Source organism: Stenella coeruleoalba (assembly GCF_951394435.1).
Source record: "Stenella coeruleoalba genome assembly, chromosome: 7".
In the NCBI taxonomy this organism is placed as follows: Eukaryota; Metazoa; Chordata; class Mammalia; order Artiodactyla; family Delphinidae; genus Stenella; species Stenella coeruleoalba.
Genome location: NC_137153.1, coordinates 87,770,266 through 87,785,819, shown reverse-complemented (window position 1 = coordinate 87,785,819; position 15,554 = coordinate 87,770,266). Strand labels below are relative to the sequence as shown.

The window sequence follows — 15,554 nt, the reverse complement described above, 5'->3', positions numbered from 1 at the left end:
GTCATGGCCTAAATTGGAAGGTGAGGTTCCATTTTGGATATGATGCTGAGTTTTTAGTGTCTGTGGAACCTTCAGGTAGAAACGTCTGGCCAGCAATTGGGTATTCATGTACGGAGCTTGAAAGAGACAGCAGGGGCTGGAAATTCAGATTCTGAGATCCTGAATTTACACTGGTAATTGAAATCAAGGGAACGAATGTGATCACTTAGCTAGAGAATGGTTAGAGAAGGGATAGAAAAACATTCTTCTCCTTAAAAGGCTGGGAAGGTGTAGCTAAAGAAGGGATGAGGAACAGGAGACACGGGTGTCACAGAAACCACCATGAGTAAAATTGCATTTGCCTGGGGCAGTTGCAGTATCAGGAGCCCAGCCTTTCTTTCCTCTCTACATCATGCTTACCAGTCCAGAGCCAGTTCTTCTCCAGTGCTACTGAGAACTTCATAAAGCCTCACTGGGTGATCATGATGGAAGAACCTGCATATCTGGGCTCTGATACTAATCTGTAGAGTTAAAGCCATACCTGTCTGGAGGAGGCTTAGAATTTCTATCAGATGTAATCACACATCTGTGTTTTTAGCCTTCTTGGGGCTAATGGCTGACAAGTTTGATCATCATTTTTATAAAATTGAGGGGAAAACTAAGGCCCTGGAGAGGTGGACAACTTGATTATTAAAGTCAGTGATGGAGTCGGCCCTGTTTCCAGTTTTAGTTTCTAGTTGTCTAGAGACCTTACAGGGTTCAGACTTGGAAGTTGCTCTAGGTCATCTAATTCAGCTGCCTTGTTTTTTAGGTGGGGAAACTGACACTGATAGAGCTTAAACTAGGTGTAAACAACAGAAATGCAGTGAAGCCAGCTTAGGCAAAAAGGAGAATTTGCTAGAAGAGTACAGAGGTAGCTGAAGGGATTCAAAAGGCAAGGATGGAGCTGAGCTTTGAGAGTAGACTGGAACTGTGACCTGCAGTGCTGGAGAAACACTGGGATGCCCCTTGTTTCTGCCCTTTTCTCTGCTTTTTTCTGTGCCTCTCATTCATCCTCCTCTCAATGCAGACCAGCTTCTTCTGCTTCCACCCTCCCCTGCCCCCAGAGAAAATGGTCACCAACAACTGTTCCTGAGTTTATAGCTTAGGAAACAAGCCACTCATTCCCCTCCATTCAGGAAAGAAGTCAATCTGATTCTAGAATTGCAACTCACATTCCCCTAAAGATCTCAGTGGCCCAGTGGAACCATCCAGAGTCCAGTCATTTGCAGCCAGGGGTCTGGGTAGTGTTATTCCACACACAGGGCTGCGGAAAGCCCTACCTCTATAAGCAAGTGGTGTAAACTGTTGGTGGGGGGAGGGATATTTTCCCCAAAAAAATCATGGGAGCAGATGGTTGGGCAGCTAGCCCAGTAGATGCTTGGGACACTAGGGTTACATGAGTAACCAGTGGCAGAGCCAGGACCAGAAACCTCAGCAGCAGTTTTCCTGAGGTTGCCTCCCATGAGGATTTGATCCGTGATGAGTAGAGAGAGCTCTAGGACAGTAACAGCCAAAGGTGGGTTCCCTCTGTATTAGTCCAAACTAAACCTAGTCTAAACTAGGTCATATCTTTATAGTGTCTTTAAGAGAAAAGAAAGTTTTCCCTGCTGATTGCAGGTAGAAAAATCCCAGGGAACGATTCTGACTCAGTGGGTGGAGTCCTGTGATTGGCTGGGCCTAGGTGCCTGTTCACCCCTGGGGTCAGAAGGCAGGGGATATTTTAAGAAGGGGGACTGTAAGCAGCGTAGACAAAAACTCTTTTGTTCTGTGTCTGTCTCCCAGGTGACGATGGAGGCTGGCAGCCTCCCCCTGGAGCTGTGGCGCATGATCTTAGCCTACTTGCCCCTTCCCGACTTGGGCCGTTGCAGCCTAGTGTGCAGGGCCTGGTATGAACTGATCCTCAGTCTTGATAGGACTCGCTGGCGGCAGCTGTATCTGGGCTACACTGAGTGCCGCCACCCCAACTGGCCCAACCAGCCTGATGTGGAACCTGAGTCTTGGAGGGAGGCCTTCAAGCAGCATTACCTTGCCTCCAAGATGTGGACCAAGAATGCTGCGATCTTGGAGACCTCTGTCTGCTTTTCTCTGTTTCGCCGGAGGAGGACACGTCGTACCCTGAGTGTCGGGCCAGGCCATGAGTTTCACAGCCTAGGCAGTGCCCTGGCCATGTCCAGCCTATTTGACCGAATCCTGCTGTTCCCAGGTCTGCACGAAGAGCAAGGTGAAATTATCCTGAAGGTGCCTGTGGAGATCGTAGGCCACGGGAAGTTGGGCGAAGTGGCCCTGCTAGCCAGCATTGACCAGCAGTGCTCAACCACACGCCTGTGCAACCTCGTCTTCATGCCAGCCTGGTTCTCACCCTTCATGTTTAAGGTGGGTGTCTACCTCAGATGGATAGCCTCTCCCGGCCTGACCCTGGGCCTTGCCCTCTTCTCAGTGGGTTTGTAACCCTTTTTTTGTTGGAATTAGAAAAAGAGAGAGAGTTCAGTCATTAGTCCTATAACACACTCCTGTGAGTTCTGCACCAGTTGAGAAAGAGGCACAGGGATCAGTAGAGATCAATATTCTGCTTTATTCCTGAAAAAGCTGTACTTAAAAAAATGAGCCTTGCACTGGAGGCCAAAATTGCTTTGTACTTCTTCCTTTCCAACCTGGACCAACTGGGACCACAGGTAGAGCAGCCAGGTTCCGGGAGCATGCCACATGCCACATGGTGACAGGAAGCAGAGAACAGACAGCGTTCCCAGAGAGATGGCCAAAGAGGGGGGCTCTGCAGGCCAGTGACCTTCAGCACATTAGCCCCACTCTGCAGAGGGTCAAGGAAGGTCAGGCTTTTGCCAAGGCTGACTGGAGAGAGGGTCAGGAAATATCAGGAGAACACATTCCTTCTAGGAACAGAGCAGTTGTTTCCAAAGAAAAGCATGTGTTGGGATGTTGGTAGCTTCTGGCAGAACAGTCTAGAGCTAATAGCTATAGACCGCCAGGAGCTGCATTACCTAGAAACTGATTGTGATACATGGATTTTGTACCTAGTCAACAAAAATTATATTGCCACTGTTCTACCAATAACAACCAAATTGTCTCTCACGTTCGTAATGATCATTATGCCACCAGTCACTTATGATGCACTTACTCTTTGCCAGCCACGTGCTTTACAGCCATGATTAAGATGGGCAGTGTCAGCTGGCTTTATTGATGAGCAGATGGAGCCTCAGCAAGGGTCTCAGACTTTGTAAGGGACAGAGGTAGGGTCCAAAGCCTGTAATGATAAGATAGGTGACTTTCCATCTGTGGCCTCATTTGATCCCCACAACAAACAGTTGTGGTAGACAGAGTAGGTGTGTCCCCATTTTGCAGATGAGGGACACTGAGGCTCAGAGATGCTGAGTAACTTTCTCAAGTGGATAATTAGTGAGGTTAGAACTCAAATCCAGGCCTTTGAGTCTAACCCCTTTTGAAATTACATTGTTCTGCATTCCCTGGAAGCTTAAAAGGCTGTTCGCTACTTAGAACATTTCAGAAGAACCGATGGAGTCCTTCTGTGCTCATCTGCAGATCTGGAAGAACGGTTCGTTTCCATACCTTCCACATTTCATAGTCATTTATTCTTCAGCCTCCACTTCCCCCTCACAAGTGCAGCTGCAGATCCTCAAGGGGTGGGTCCTGGCCGTAGACCTTGTAGCCCAGCCCACCATCTGGCTTTGTGCTTGGCATATATTAGTGCTCAGTCCATGCTTGTCTTTTAAGTAAAAGCAGGACAGGGGGCTAGGATGACCTTGCCTGAAAAATGCAAAGGCCAGGGTGACTTCACAGCCGTTTTTTATGACTTCTGAGGAGAACTCTAGCAATGACTCTGCGTCTCTAGAGAGCCAGGGTTTTTCTACAGAGAGGACCAAGTAAGAGAAAATAGACTTAAACTGCAGCAAGAAAAAGTTAGGTTAGCCATAGGGAAGAACTAGAGAGGTTAAGGGGAGTTAAGTTCTGGGACAAGCTCTCAAGGGAGGTCACTGCTAGAGAATGTAAAATTGTCCAGGGATTACTAAGTGGGATCATGAGACACTACTACCTCATTTTATGGTTCAAGTACATCTCATGGAGCTTGGTGTGGAATCCAGAAGCAGCTCTTTTTCAGGAATGCAGAGTGGCTGGTCTTCTCCGTCAGGCCTGGAAGGCTGAGGGTCTCAGGTGGGCTGTTCCGTAGGGCTGAGTAGTACCCCCACCCCAGAGAACTCTCTGCTCTCCACGTCCCTTGACCCCAGATGATAACAGCTGGCTTTTCTCACGTGCCAGCTTTGTGCATGGCTCTGTGCCTGGTGCTTTGTTAGTTCGTGAGCCCCGTGTTGCAGACAGAGAAACTGAGGCTTAGAGAAGTGATGTGTTTATCCAAGATAACACACCTGGAAGAGGCAGAGCTGGGAGCTGGGCCCTGCAGCTGGACCCCCAGAGCCCGCACTCTTAGCCACTGCTCAGGGCACTCACCCGGTCACGGCAGTACACCTTGTCCCCCTCTTTAGGGACGTGGCCTGCTGTCTCCTGCCGTAGTTCTGCACCAGCACCAGTTCCCACGCAGACTTTCCCAGCACCTGTGTCTGGGCCTCCCACTGCTGGTCCAGCCCCAGCAGAGCTCAGCCCCTCCTGGCCCACCCTGGCCTCTGTCAGCCCTCTGGCTTTGCCCAGCTCTGTCCTGACTCCGCACTCCAGACTGGCCTATGTGGTGAACCTCAGGGCTGCAGGCTCAGGTGGAGGCAGGCTCGCAGGGCCAAGGGAGGATTCGAATGAAGGGATAGTGCTTTGGAAGGAGAGACCCGGAGGAACACCACCTGGTGGGACACAGTCTCCGTGTAACCGAGACACCACGTGGGACCCTCACCCATCAGAGGGCTTGGTAAAGTTGGGCTCACATCCCAGCCAGTTCCTGTGTTTGTGAGAATCCAAAGCTCTCCCTCATCATTTCTCCCTTGAGCGACCGTCTCCTGGTTCATCTCCAGTATTGAGTCAATTCCATTTCACGTAGCATCCCTCTGAGCATTCAGCATCTTCCGCCTTCTCCATGTTACCTCCCACCCCCCACACCAAACTCTTTATTCTCATTAAGCGCTTCATGAGCACTGGTGGAATTTACTTGAGATTTGAGGGTTTGGGGAAGGGCCCTGCTCCAGAAAGTGAACTTTTCTGCCATTATCCGTTTCCACTCTTGTCTCCTGCCCTTTGGGATTGGAAGGAGGGGAGGGAAGGCAGCTCCGAATGATCCTCCTTCTGATGCACAGCAGCTCCTGGTTCCTCCTGGGGCTGGCAGGACCCTTGCCCTGTGGGGAAGGGAACATGACCAGCAGGACAGATGGCCTTTCCAGGTGCCATCCCCTTACGGAACAGTTAGAGCTCTGACTAGCAAAACAGATCTTACCCCTGTTACACCCACTTTCTCTCTTTCGTTCCCCAGACAACTTCAGGTCACGTCCAGTTTGACAACTGCAACTTTGAGAATGGACACATCCAGGTCCATGGCCCGGGCACCTGCCAAGTGAAGTTTTGCACCTTCAAAAACACCCATGTCTTTCTGCACAATGTGCCCCTGTGTGTCCTGGAAAACTGTGAATTTGTGGGCAGTGAAAACAACTCTGTGACTGTTGAGGGCCACCCATCCTCAGAGAACAACTGGGCCTACACGCATCTCTTAGGGCTTATCAGGTCCTCTCCCAGCGTGCTCCCAACAGAGGACTCTGACTCTTTAATGTCCTTGGACCTGGAAAGCAGGGACCAGGCCTGGAGCCCAAGAACCTGTGGCATTGTCATTGAGGGTAGCCAGAGCCCTACCAGCCCAGCAACTGGCTCCCCCAAGGCTGGCTCACAGGAGGCAGAGGTGGGCAGCGATGGGGAAAGGGTGGCCCGGACCCCAGACAGCAGCGACGGAGGCCTGAGTCCCAGCGGTGAGGATGAGGATGAGGACCAGCTCACGTACAGACTGTCCTACCAAGTGCAGGGACCGCGGCCGGTTCTAGGGGGCTCCTTTTTGGGCCCACCACTGCCGGGAGCATCCATCCAGCTGCCCAGCTGCCTGGTGCTGAACTCACTACACCAGGAGCTGCAGAAGGACAGGGAGGCCATGGCGCTGGCCAGCTCTGTGCAGGGCTGCCTCATCCGCAAGTGCCTGTTCCGGGACGGGAAGGGAGGCGTCTTCGTTTGCTCTTATGGCCGAGCCAAGATGGAAGGAAACATCTTCCGGAACCTGACTTATGCGGTGCGATGTATACATAATAGCAAGGTGCGATGTATACATAATAACAAGGTGCTGTCATAAGGCTTACTGTACAGACCCATGAGGCCTCGCTGGGTCACAAGGAACATGATTTTGGAGTGGTGAGAGGGCTTCAGGGGCTGTACGCAGGAGGGCTTGGATGGTGCTAGTATGCATTTTTTAAAAAAATCATCTTTTAATCTTACAACACACACTTGCCTCATGTCCGTCATCTGATTTGGATGAGGCAGAAACTATTCTTCCCATTTTACAGAAGAGGAAATAGGCCTAGGGAGGAAGGTGACTCACTCAGGATCACACAGCAGGTTAGAGGCCAAACAGAATGGGGACTAGAACCCAGGTCTTCCACCTCCTTTCTCTATGTTATGCTGCTTCTCAAATATGTCACCCAACTCCCAGTAGAAGGAACAAGGGCTCTTTAGCCTGGATGCAGGATAATTTTGGGAGACGTGATCGCTGCCTGTGATCCAAACTGTGTGGGTAGTTGAGAAGGCTTCCCAGACGAGGAGATGTCTAAGTTGAGTAGGATGAGGCGAGGAGAACCAAGGAAAATGGGCTGCGTGTGGTGAAAAGGAGGTGCACAGTGAGGGTTCAGGCAGCAGACATCCTGTGCTGGGGCCTGGATGTGAGGCCAAGTTCAGCAGTGTGGTGGGGACCGCTGGAAAATGAGCAGGGGAGGTAAGCAGAATCCACGTTGCCCAGGGCCTAGAAAGCCCCGTTGAGATGTATGGACTTCATACTAAGAATGGATCATCCTGCTCTGCATGCCATCAGCGCCTTGTACCTGCAACCCCCTCAGGCACCACAGGACAGTAACAGCTCAGGATGGGAGAGGCTTCTAAAAGGAAAGACATGGCCTTTTAGACGGAAGCATGACATAGCTCCTAGGTTTGAGTCTCACTTCTCCTCTAATTCACTGTGAACGTTACCTTCCTCTCATGTGAAATGGAAATACTGCCCCACTTCTTCGACTGGGGGTTTGTGAGGATCCAGTGCCATAATATTGGCAAAGCACTTAGAAAACTGAAGGGCACTGTACAGATGTCACATGTGAGTCTTGCAGGTCTCTGAAGGCTTCTAGAATGATTAATAGCAATTGCATCTTAATTGTATTTTACCCATTTCCAAAGAGGATTTCAGGTGGTGTTACCCTGGAAACACAATATAAAACTGTGCTATGAACAGAGAATAAAAGATAAAGGTCAAATAAAAGGGGTGGGTGACAGCTTTGCTCTCAGGGGGACCACAATGAAAGGATCTGGAGTGAGCCCTCAAGGAGGGCTTTCCTCCTTGCATGGTTAGTAAGAGTGTGGCTTCTGAGTCAAATTCAGGCTCTGCCCCTTATTAGCTATATGCCCTTTGGACTAATGATACTATCTACTCCAAGGTGTGGTGAGGATTGACTGAGGTCATATATATGCATATATATATATATAAAGTGCTTAGCAGTGTGTCTGGTGCATAGCAAGTACTCCATAAATGTGTTTGGTGTTTTTTAAGACTTAAAAAAAAATCTTTCCCGGAGGACTGGTGCCTGGCCAAGCTGTCTAGGAAGACTAGGAGTTGGCAGGGTGAAGCTGTGAGGCAAAGGAGGCATGCGGGAAGGCCCAGACATAGGACGCAGGACACTCAGGGAGTCGCAAGTAACCTCAACAGCCAGAGCGTGAGGTGAGGGCTAGTCAGCAAGAGTCAGTCAGCTCAGGGGCAGGTGTCTCGTCAGAGAGATGGGAATTGTCTTGAGGGCAGTGGGAACACACTGAAAGATTTGAAGCAGAGAATTGTGGTCAGATCCACATTTGGAAAGCTCCTTCTGTCAGCTTTGTGTGGAATGGAGTGGAGGGGAACAAGACTGGAGACACAGTCAGTGCGGGGCAGTGGATAATTAGGGTCCGTACATGGAGAGGAGGAACAGGGCAGTCTGGAGAGGTGGCGAGGAGAACCTCGGGAGGGGAGTGGTCGAGGTTATGTGGCCTAGATTTCTGGTGTGAGTGGCTGAGGCAAAGGCAGGAACTGAGAAGCCGAGAAGGCTAGGATGTGGAGAGAAAGATGCTGAGTGCAGTTGTGGGCACGTTGAGTTTGGAGCATCAGTGACATCAGGCAGAGGTGCCATCTGGTTACGGGGGGCTGGAGCTTTGAAGAGAGATGTGCCCTGACATGCAGACTTGGGAGCAGGTGGTAATTGGAGTCATGGACAAGGAGAGACAAAAAGTTAAACAGCTTTCGTTGTAGCCCTCTGGAACTGTTGTCCCCAGGGAACTTGTGGCAGGAATTGTGCAGCCAGCTGTTCCTAGTGAGTCTCCAAAAAGGAACCTGAAAAGCTGATTTTGGCTGGCTTTTGACTAAAACAACCCATGGTGTCTCATGAGTACGCAGCTTCTGGGAACACATATATCAAATGGCATTAATACAAGTGGGGAGCTGTGGGCGGGAGTGCTGGCTTACTGAGCTGGTCCCTGTGGCCAGGAGCAAGCCCTTGATCCAGTGGCCAGAGGGCAACCGCCCTACCTCTGCCCTCCAGAACATTCCCGAGAGGGTAGAGGCTGGCAGAGGGAATGAAGAAAAGTATCACTGACCATGATTTTTTTTTCTTGCTTCTTTGGGTATCTGGTAATTTTTAGTTGGAAGTGAGGTATCTTGTATAGACGGTGGAGACAGAGGTAAATGGTGTTTATGTGTGGGAATGGGCATGCCTCTTTTGTGACGCTTGGATTTTGTTGTTACAATTACCTTCAGTGAACCACAGGCTCCTGATTCCTCCTGCATTACTTTGGCTGGTTTGCCAGTGGACTTTTCTGTTTTAGTTCTTCCCTTTGCATCTGCTCCTCCGTGCTCTTGCCCCTCCCAGCAGCAGGCCACTGCCATGGCTCTGGCTGGCCAGCCTTGTGGCACAGTGGGTGATAGGGAGCCTCTCGTGTCTGCATTTATCCTTAGTCTTAGGAAAGTGCTGTGTCGGTGGATTTAGGACCTTGGCACTAGGCCCTTTTCAGTGGTCCTGCCTCACCCCTCAGCACTAGGGGGGCTCTAATGATCGAGGCCCAAGATATTTTCCTCCCACCTCCCTGAGGGGTAAAGGGTTTATTGATTTTCTGTTCCCTCCCTTGAGAGCCACATGGTTTGCTGCCCTTCCCCCAGCTGCTTAAGGCTTGTTCTTTGGGACAGGAGGGGCTTAGTGCTTTTCCCACAGTGGCTGTACTTTCCCCCAAGCGCCCACCAGGAGGTAGGCTGTCTCCTGTCTCTCGTCCTGCCCTCGGTCTTTCTCCATGAGCACCTGGCGAGGTCCATGGAGAAGTGAATAGATGCAGCTGCTCCCGGGGCTTCTGTGCTCTCACTAGTTAACAGCTGGCCTTTAACAGTTCATGGAAACGGTTAGCTGAACTCTTCTTACTGGCCAGTATGGCATCTGTGTCTTTTCAGACAAACAAGTACTCACATCTCGTGTCCTTGAAGGTGCCTATTTCCCTTAGATTCCAGGCTAGTTGGTTGTCCTGCAACCTCAGCTCGCTGATGGATTCAAAAAAGGTTACGTTTTTGTATCTTCTTGTTGTAAGTGTGGGAGCAATGCTCTTTCCAACTTTCCCCATTCTAAGCAGAAAGCTTCTCCTTGAAATTGTACTTCCATTATACTTTACCCCTCCCAGAGTTTTATCCTAATGTAGTACAGTGTTTATTGTTAGTACACAATTTACCTTAACGTAGTACATTTCATTGTTAATACATAGTTGTTTAAAACAATATGTATTCTAGATTTTTAGTATTGCTAAAAAGAGAATGTAAGTGGCAGTGCATCCCCTTAATAAGCTGTTTACTGAGTTATGGTACCTTGTTTTAAAGAGGCTTCTTTATCTTATACCAACACTTGCAATTGTCTCTTAGCTTGGAGTTCCATTGGTTTTTCCACCCCAGGATAATAATACAGCAAAAGAGATGCAAAGTGGGCAAGAATGGATATTTGTCTTAAAAGTGGAAAGCAAAAGGGAAGGTGGGAGAGGACAGCCTACGAGGTACTTTACCCTCAGGTGCTTCCTCAGGCAGGTGAAGTTCAGCAAAGGTGTGTGCGGAAGTGGTGGATCTGGCACTCGATTCCATTCAAAGTAGCTGTGCCCTTGGACCACTGGAAATCTTCATGTAACTGCACTGCATGTAGAGTTTGCAGATCACTAAATCCCACCTTCTCCAAGCGTCCTTTCCATGCCGTCATCCAGTTATTTATCCTGCTCAGAGGCTGTGAATGTGGAGCTCAGAGCCAGGCTTCCATCCAGGTTTTAGTAAAGAACTGGCGTGAGGTTGGTGCAGTGCCTGTAGGGCAAAGCCAGGAAGGACACGGAAATGGCTCAGTCCTTGTGAGCACACGGCGGAGAGTGGCTGGTCTGGCATCAGGTAGAACTGCACAGACCAGACGGGAAGGAAGACTCAGGTATTCCCCAAGCAGTTTTTTAAAATACCTTTGTGACAGGAAAATGAATGGCTCTCTCTCCTCTGCCTAGATCATCATGCTCAGGAACCACATTCACCACTGCAGAGCATCAGGCATCTTTCTTCGCTTGGAGGGCGGAGGCCTGATCGCCGGCAACAACATTTATGACAACGCGGAGGCCGGCGTAGACATCCGGAAAAAGTCCAACCCTCTCATTCTGGTACTTCCTCCATCTTCTTGCCCTTTCAGGGTGGCTCTTGGTACTCAGAAACCTTTTCTGAGGATGTTTAAGCAAATGTTGCCATCTTGAATTTCTGTTGCTTCCTGTTTGCAGGTAGTTCCTGCCCTTTTCTCTGTGTGTCCTTGTGACTCTGGGTCTCTTTCTCCATGTATTGAGAGTGACTTTGCATAAGTCACGTACGTCCCTGCAGTCTCCCCTAGCAAGGAGGAGGACTGGATAGACAGGGAAATTCACAGGGCCTTCCCTCCCTCAGCCCTGATATGCTCTTGTGGGCTTTGAGTTCGGTAAGAATAAAGATATGTCTGCCGTGAAAGACACTTGGATCAAAAGTAAAACACCAAATTAGTTCATTCTTTACTATTAAAAGGACACGTAGGATATTTATTCTGAAGATAACTTGTTTCGTGGCTATCGTGAGGCCATAGTGAGTTTGATCTTAGCCAGTGTGAAAACCACTTAAAATCCTAGAATGTGAGACCAGTGACATGAAAGACCTGCCCCATAGTTTTGCTCCAGCCTTCTCTGAGAGACAGGTTTCCCAGAAATTGAGAAACATAGTGGACTTTTTATGGGCTTGGAAAAATAATATCCATCCTATACATAGTGCTTATTATATGCCAGATACTGTTGTAAGCACTTGGTATATATTTATTTAATCATGGTTTAACTCTTACACAACCCTGTGAGATAGAATTATTATTATTCCCATTTCATAGGTGAAGACATGGAGGCACAAAGACGCTAGGGACCTTGCCCTAAATCACACATGTAGTGCTAGCGCTGGCCTTTGAATCCAGGCAGTCTGACTCAGGGTGGATGTTCTTAACCCAGTATATCTAGACTGCCCTTGCAAATGCAGAGAAAGGCAAGTTCTTAACTATATTTCAAGAGACGTGCCTGGCCAGTGTCCTCTGCCAGCCCCTTCCTCTCACTCTTTCTGCCATGCAACTGATATTTGATGCATGGCCTTGACAGGAAATTATTGCCACTGTTGCCAGAGAGATGAGAGGAGTTTGCCGTCCCAGGGATGGGGGGGCAGGACAGTTTAGCAGGTGGAGGGGGAAGGGAGTATTATCTGCCTTTGTGAAACAGTGCAGGATAGAAATACCATTGCTTACACCTCTCTCCCTGTGCTTTTCAACCCTGTGAGGGACTTCTGTAGGCAGCGGTTGCTCTGGTGAGTCTGCCAAATCCTTCAGGGGAAAATCTGAAAAGTGAGTAAGAATAGGAGAGCTTGCAGCATGAAACACTTTAAAGCAAACTAGAACTGTGTTTCCATTAAATAATTTTGGAAGAGAAACAGCTAGCTTTTTGGTTTAAATATAGGATTGTATTTAGGCTATAAATTAGCAATCAGAGTGAAACAATTTTATTATAATTTATTATAACCTAAAATTTTCATCACTGTTCAAAAGCAACTAACTGACTGGGAAACAGAAAAACTAGGTTTCAGATCCGGCCCTGCCACAAACATACTATATGACCCTGGGCCTGTTTCCCATTTGCACGGTATGAAAATCTCCAAGGGTCATTATAGCTCGTACACCTGGTGACCTCATGCCTCATGGGACACCTAAGCTCCCTGGGGCTGTACCTTCCACAGGTCCCCCCCAAATGAGAAGGGGAGACTAGAAGCCAGTGACCCACTCCTTCCCTGGGTGGCCCCTTGGGACTGCGCTTAGCCAAAGTTCCCATGTACTGGGGCACTGCCCCCTTCTGAGAGGTGGGCGCCCTGGGATGACATGGCCTAGCCAATGATCGTGTGTTTTGGGGACTCTTTAGAGGCTCAGAAATTTTCAGTAGTGTGCATTGCAGATGAAGGGCAGGAGCCCTCAGCAGTAAGTGCCAGCGTAACTACATCCCAAGAGTCTGGGTGGGGAAGACTCCTCTCTTGGGAGTCTCCCTCATAGGTGTCAACGTGTGCACCTGTGCAGAGAGGGCAGGGCCGCGTCCATTCACTTTGTTTTTTGTTGTTTCTTTTTTTAAAATTTTATTTATTTTTTTACTTTATGGCTACGTTGGGTCTTTGTTGCTGCGCACGGGCTTTCTCTAGTTGCGGCAAGCGGGGGCTACTCTTCATTGCAGTGTGCAGGCTTCTCACTGTGGTGGCCTCTCTTGTGGAGCACAGGCTCTAGGTGCAGAGACTTCAGTAGTTGTGGCACGCAGGCTCAGTAGTTGTGGCTCACGGGCTCTAGAGCACAGGCCCAGTAGTTGTGGTGCATGGGCTTAGTTACTCCACGGCATGTGGGATCTTCCCTGACCAGGGCTCGAACCCATGTCCCCTGCATTGGCAGGTAGATTCTTAACGACCATGCCACCAGGGAAGCCCATTCACTTTGTTTTGTGCTAGGGATCTTCCAGCAACGTAGTTTTCTCTGCTGGTTCATCCTGGCCCTGCGGTGGGGCAGCAATGAGCACTCTGCTTCTCAGTGGCGTGTCTGAGCTGCCTTCTGTGGTGTCTCGTGTTCACTTGCAGTGTAACCAGATCCACCACGGCCTTCGCTCTGGCATTGTTGTCCTTGGCAATGGGAAAGGCATCATCCGGAATAATCAAATCTTTTCAAACAAGGAGGCTGGCATTTACATCCTGTACCACGGAAATCCAGTCGTGAGGTATGTGCCACTGTACCCAGACCATCCTGTTCACCCATGGTCCCTCTTTCCTCTCTGATCTCTGTGTTTCCCTACTCTCTGTCTTTGCTTCATTTGAAACCATTTTTGTTTATGAAAACAACTGTACAGATGCAAGCAGGAAAGAGACAGACTTCACCCATAATCCCACCTCAGTCACACAACCTTTTGTGGTATTGCATCTGTGTTCTGTGCTTTTGTGTCTGTGTTTCCTTCCAGTTAACTAGGTGGACTTCTAATAATGATAACAAAGGTAAACAAGGGCAGACTCCGCTCCCTAGGAGCTTACTTTAGTCTGGAGGACATGTGTGCTCAGAAATAATGCTAAGATGGGAATGACATAGAGATTTCAACTCACCTGACAACTCTGGTCAGTTGATTTTGGCTACCTGGGATGCTATATTAAGATCTGGAGGCTACATCTGACCTCAGCATGAAAGCATGCTGTGATCAATCAGTGGTGTAAGCTGTAGGTGGGAGGGGCCGTGGATTTGCCTTCCCATCTGTCATATGGCGCAGACTGTGATAAATACTATCAAAGTGGTACCAAGAGAGGGGGAATCATTCTGACTAGGGGGCTGTGGGAGGCCTCATTTGGGAGGTGGCATTGGAGTTAGACTTTGAAATACAGGTAGAGCTTTTGGACTCTCATGGAGATGGGGAGTGGACATTCCTAGTAAAGGAAGCAGCTTGAGTAAAGCAGCAGAGCGCAGCAGATTCAGGGGTAGCACACGGCCCACTGGCGCTTGAGAAAAGGTCTGACACAAGTTGTGACGTTAGTATAAAACATCTTAAATTGGGACTGTCCCTGATAATCTTGGATCCTTTGGTCACTGCAGCTTGAACGTTAAGATTTGGAGTAGAAGACCCACACAGTTACGTCTGCAGTTTCCAAAAATCACTGGCATTAATGTTCAGCAAATGTATTCTGAGAGTTTTTCCCTGCATTATTCCATGTGTACTTTTCCATGCTGTTGCAGAACCTTTGTATTTATCACTTTGGACAGTTTCAGAACTGTTCCATTGTTTTGATATTCCCTCATTTTTGAACTAGTCCTATTACTGTTCCTCTGGATTTTTTTTTTTTTTTTTTGGCCACGCCGCATGGCTTGCGGGACCTATTACTGCTAGGCCTCTATTTTTTCGCTATTATAGACAGCTTACTAAAAACAATTAGTGATCACAGAGCTCTTTTTCCATCTTTTGCATTATTGCCTTAAGATAAGAGTATGGGTTTGCATGTATGCATGTCATTCATTTAACACACATTTGAGGGTTTATTCCATGTAAAGGGACGGCAGTATAAAAAGTGTGTACAAATAGTCTCTCCTCCATGGAGCATGCAGTCTCATTCTGGGGACGGGAGCCGTGAGGGAAGACTCACCAAAGCATATGCTTTATAGGTCTTCATGCAGGTGCAGAAGGAGCTTAGCCACAATTTCAGCTGAGCAAGTCAGGGCAGGGCACGTGGGGCACTGACATTTGAGTTGTGCTTGAAGGATGAGGTGGATTTTATGGCCATAGAAAAGGCATTCTGGGCCTGGGGCAGTGAAATTTGGGGTATGTCCAGGGAAAATGGTGTAAAAAATGTGGTGGTATGTCTGGGCATGTGATGCCCGGGGGGCTGAGTAGATGATCAGCCTACAAAGTGGGGTTGATGCTGGAGCACGGAGGACCTCGAATACCAAGTGTGGTGGGTAGAATAATGGCGCTCCAGATGTATCCATTTCCTAATGCTTGGAACCTGTGCATATGCTGTCTTACGAGGCAGGAGAGACTTTGCAGATGTGACTAAGTACGTTAAGATGGGGAGAATATCCTGGGTTATGCAGGTGGGCCCAGTGTCATCACAAGGGTCCTTAGAAGAGGGAAGCAGGAGAGTCAGAGTCAGAGAGAAGGAAATGCATCAACAGAAGCAGAGGTCAGAGTGATGAGGCCACAGGCCAGGAAATATGGGCAGCCTCTAGAAGCTGGTAAAGACAATAAATGGA

General features: G+C 48.8%; 1 protein-coding gene across 3 annotated transcripts in view; it reads left to right on the top strand.

The window, feature by feature from the left end:
- The window catches only part of FBXO10 (F-box protein 10), a 69,204-nt gene that overhangs the window by 39,841 nt on the left and 13,809 nt on the right, over window positions 1–15,554 (top strand). The window contains exons 3-6 of one of the 3 annotated variants that reach the window (XM_079926202.1): window positions 2,225–2,394; window positions 5,462–6,283; window positions 10,762–10,911; window positions 13,409–13,545. In XM_079926202.1, the coding sequence (XP_079782328.1) occupies window positions 2,362–2,394; window positions 5,462–6,283; window positions 10,762–10,911; window positions 13,409–13,545 (1,142 nt within the window). In that variant the 5' untranslated portion in view covers window positions 2,225–2,361. Of the gene's footprint in view, window positions 1–1,803; window positions 2,395–5,461; window positions 6,284–10,761; window positions 10,912–13,408; window positions 13,546–15,554 lie in introns of all 3 variants that reach the window. The other 2 variants (XM_079926201.1, XM_079926200.1) reach the window with 2 other exon arrangements.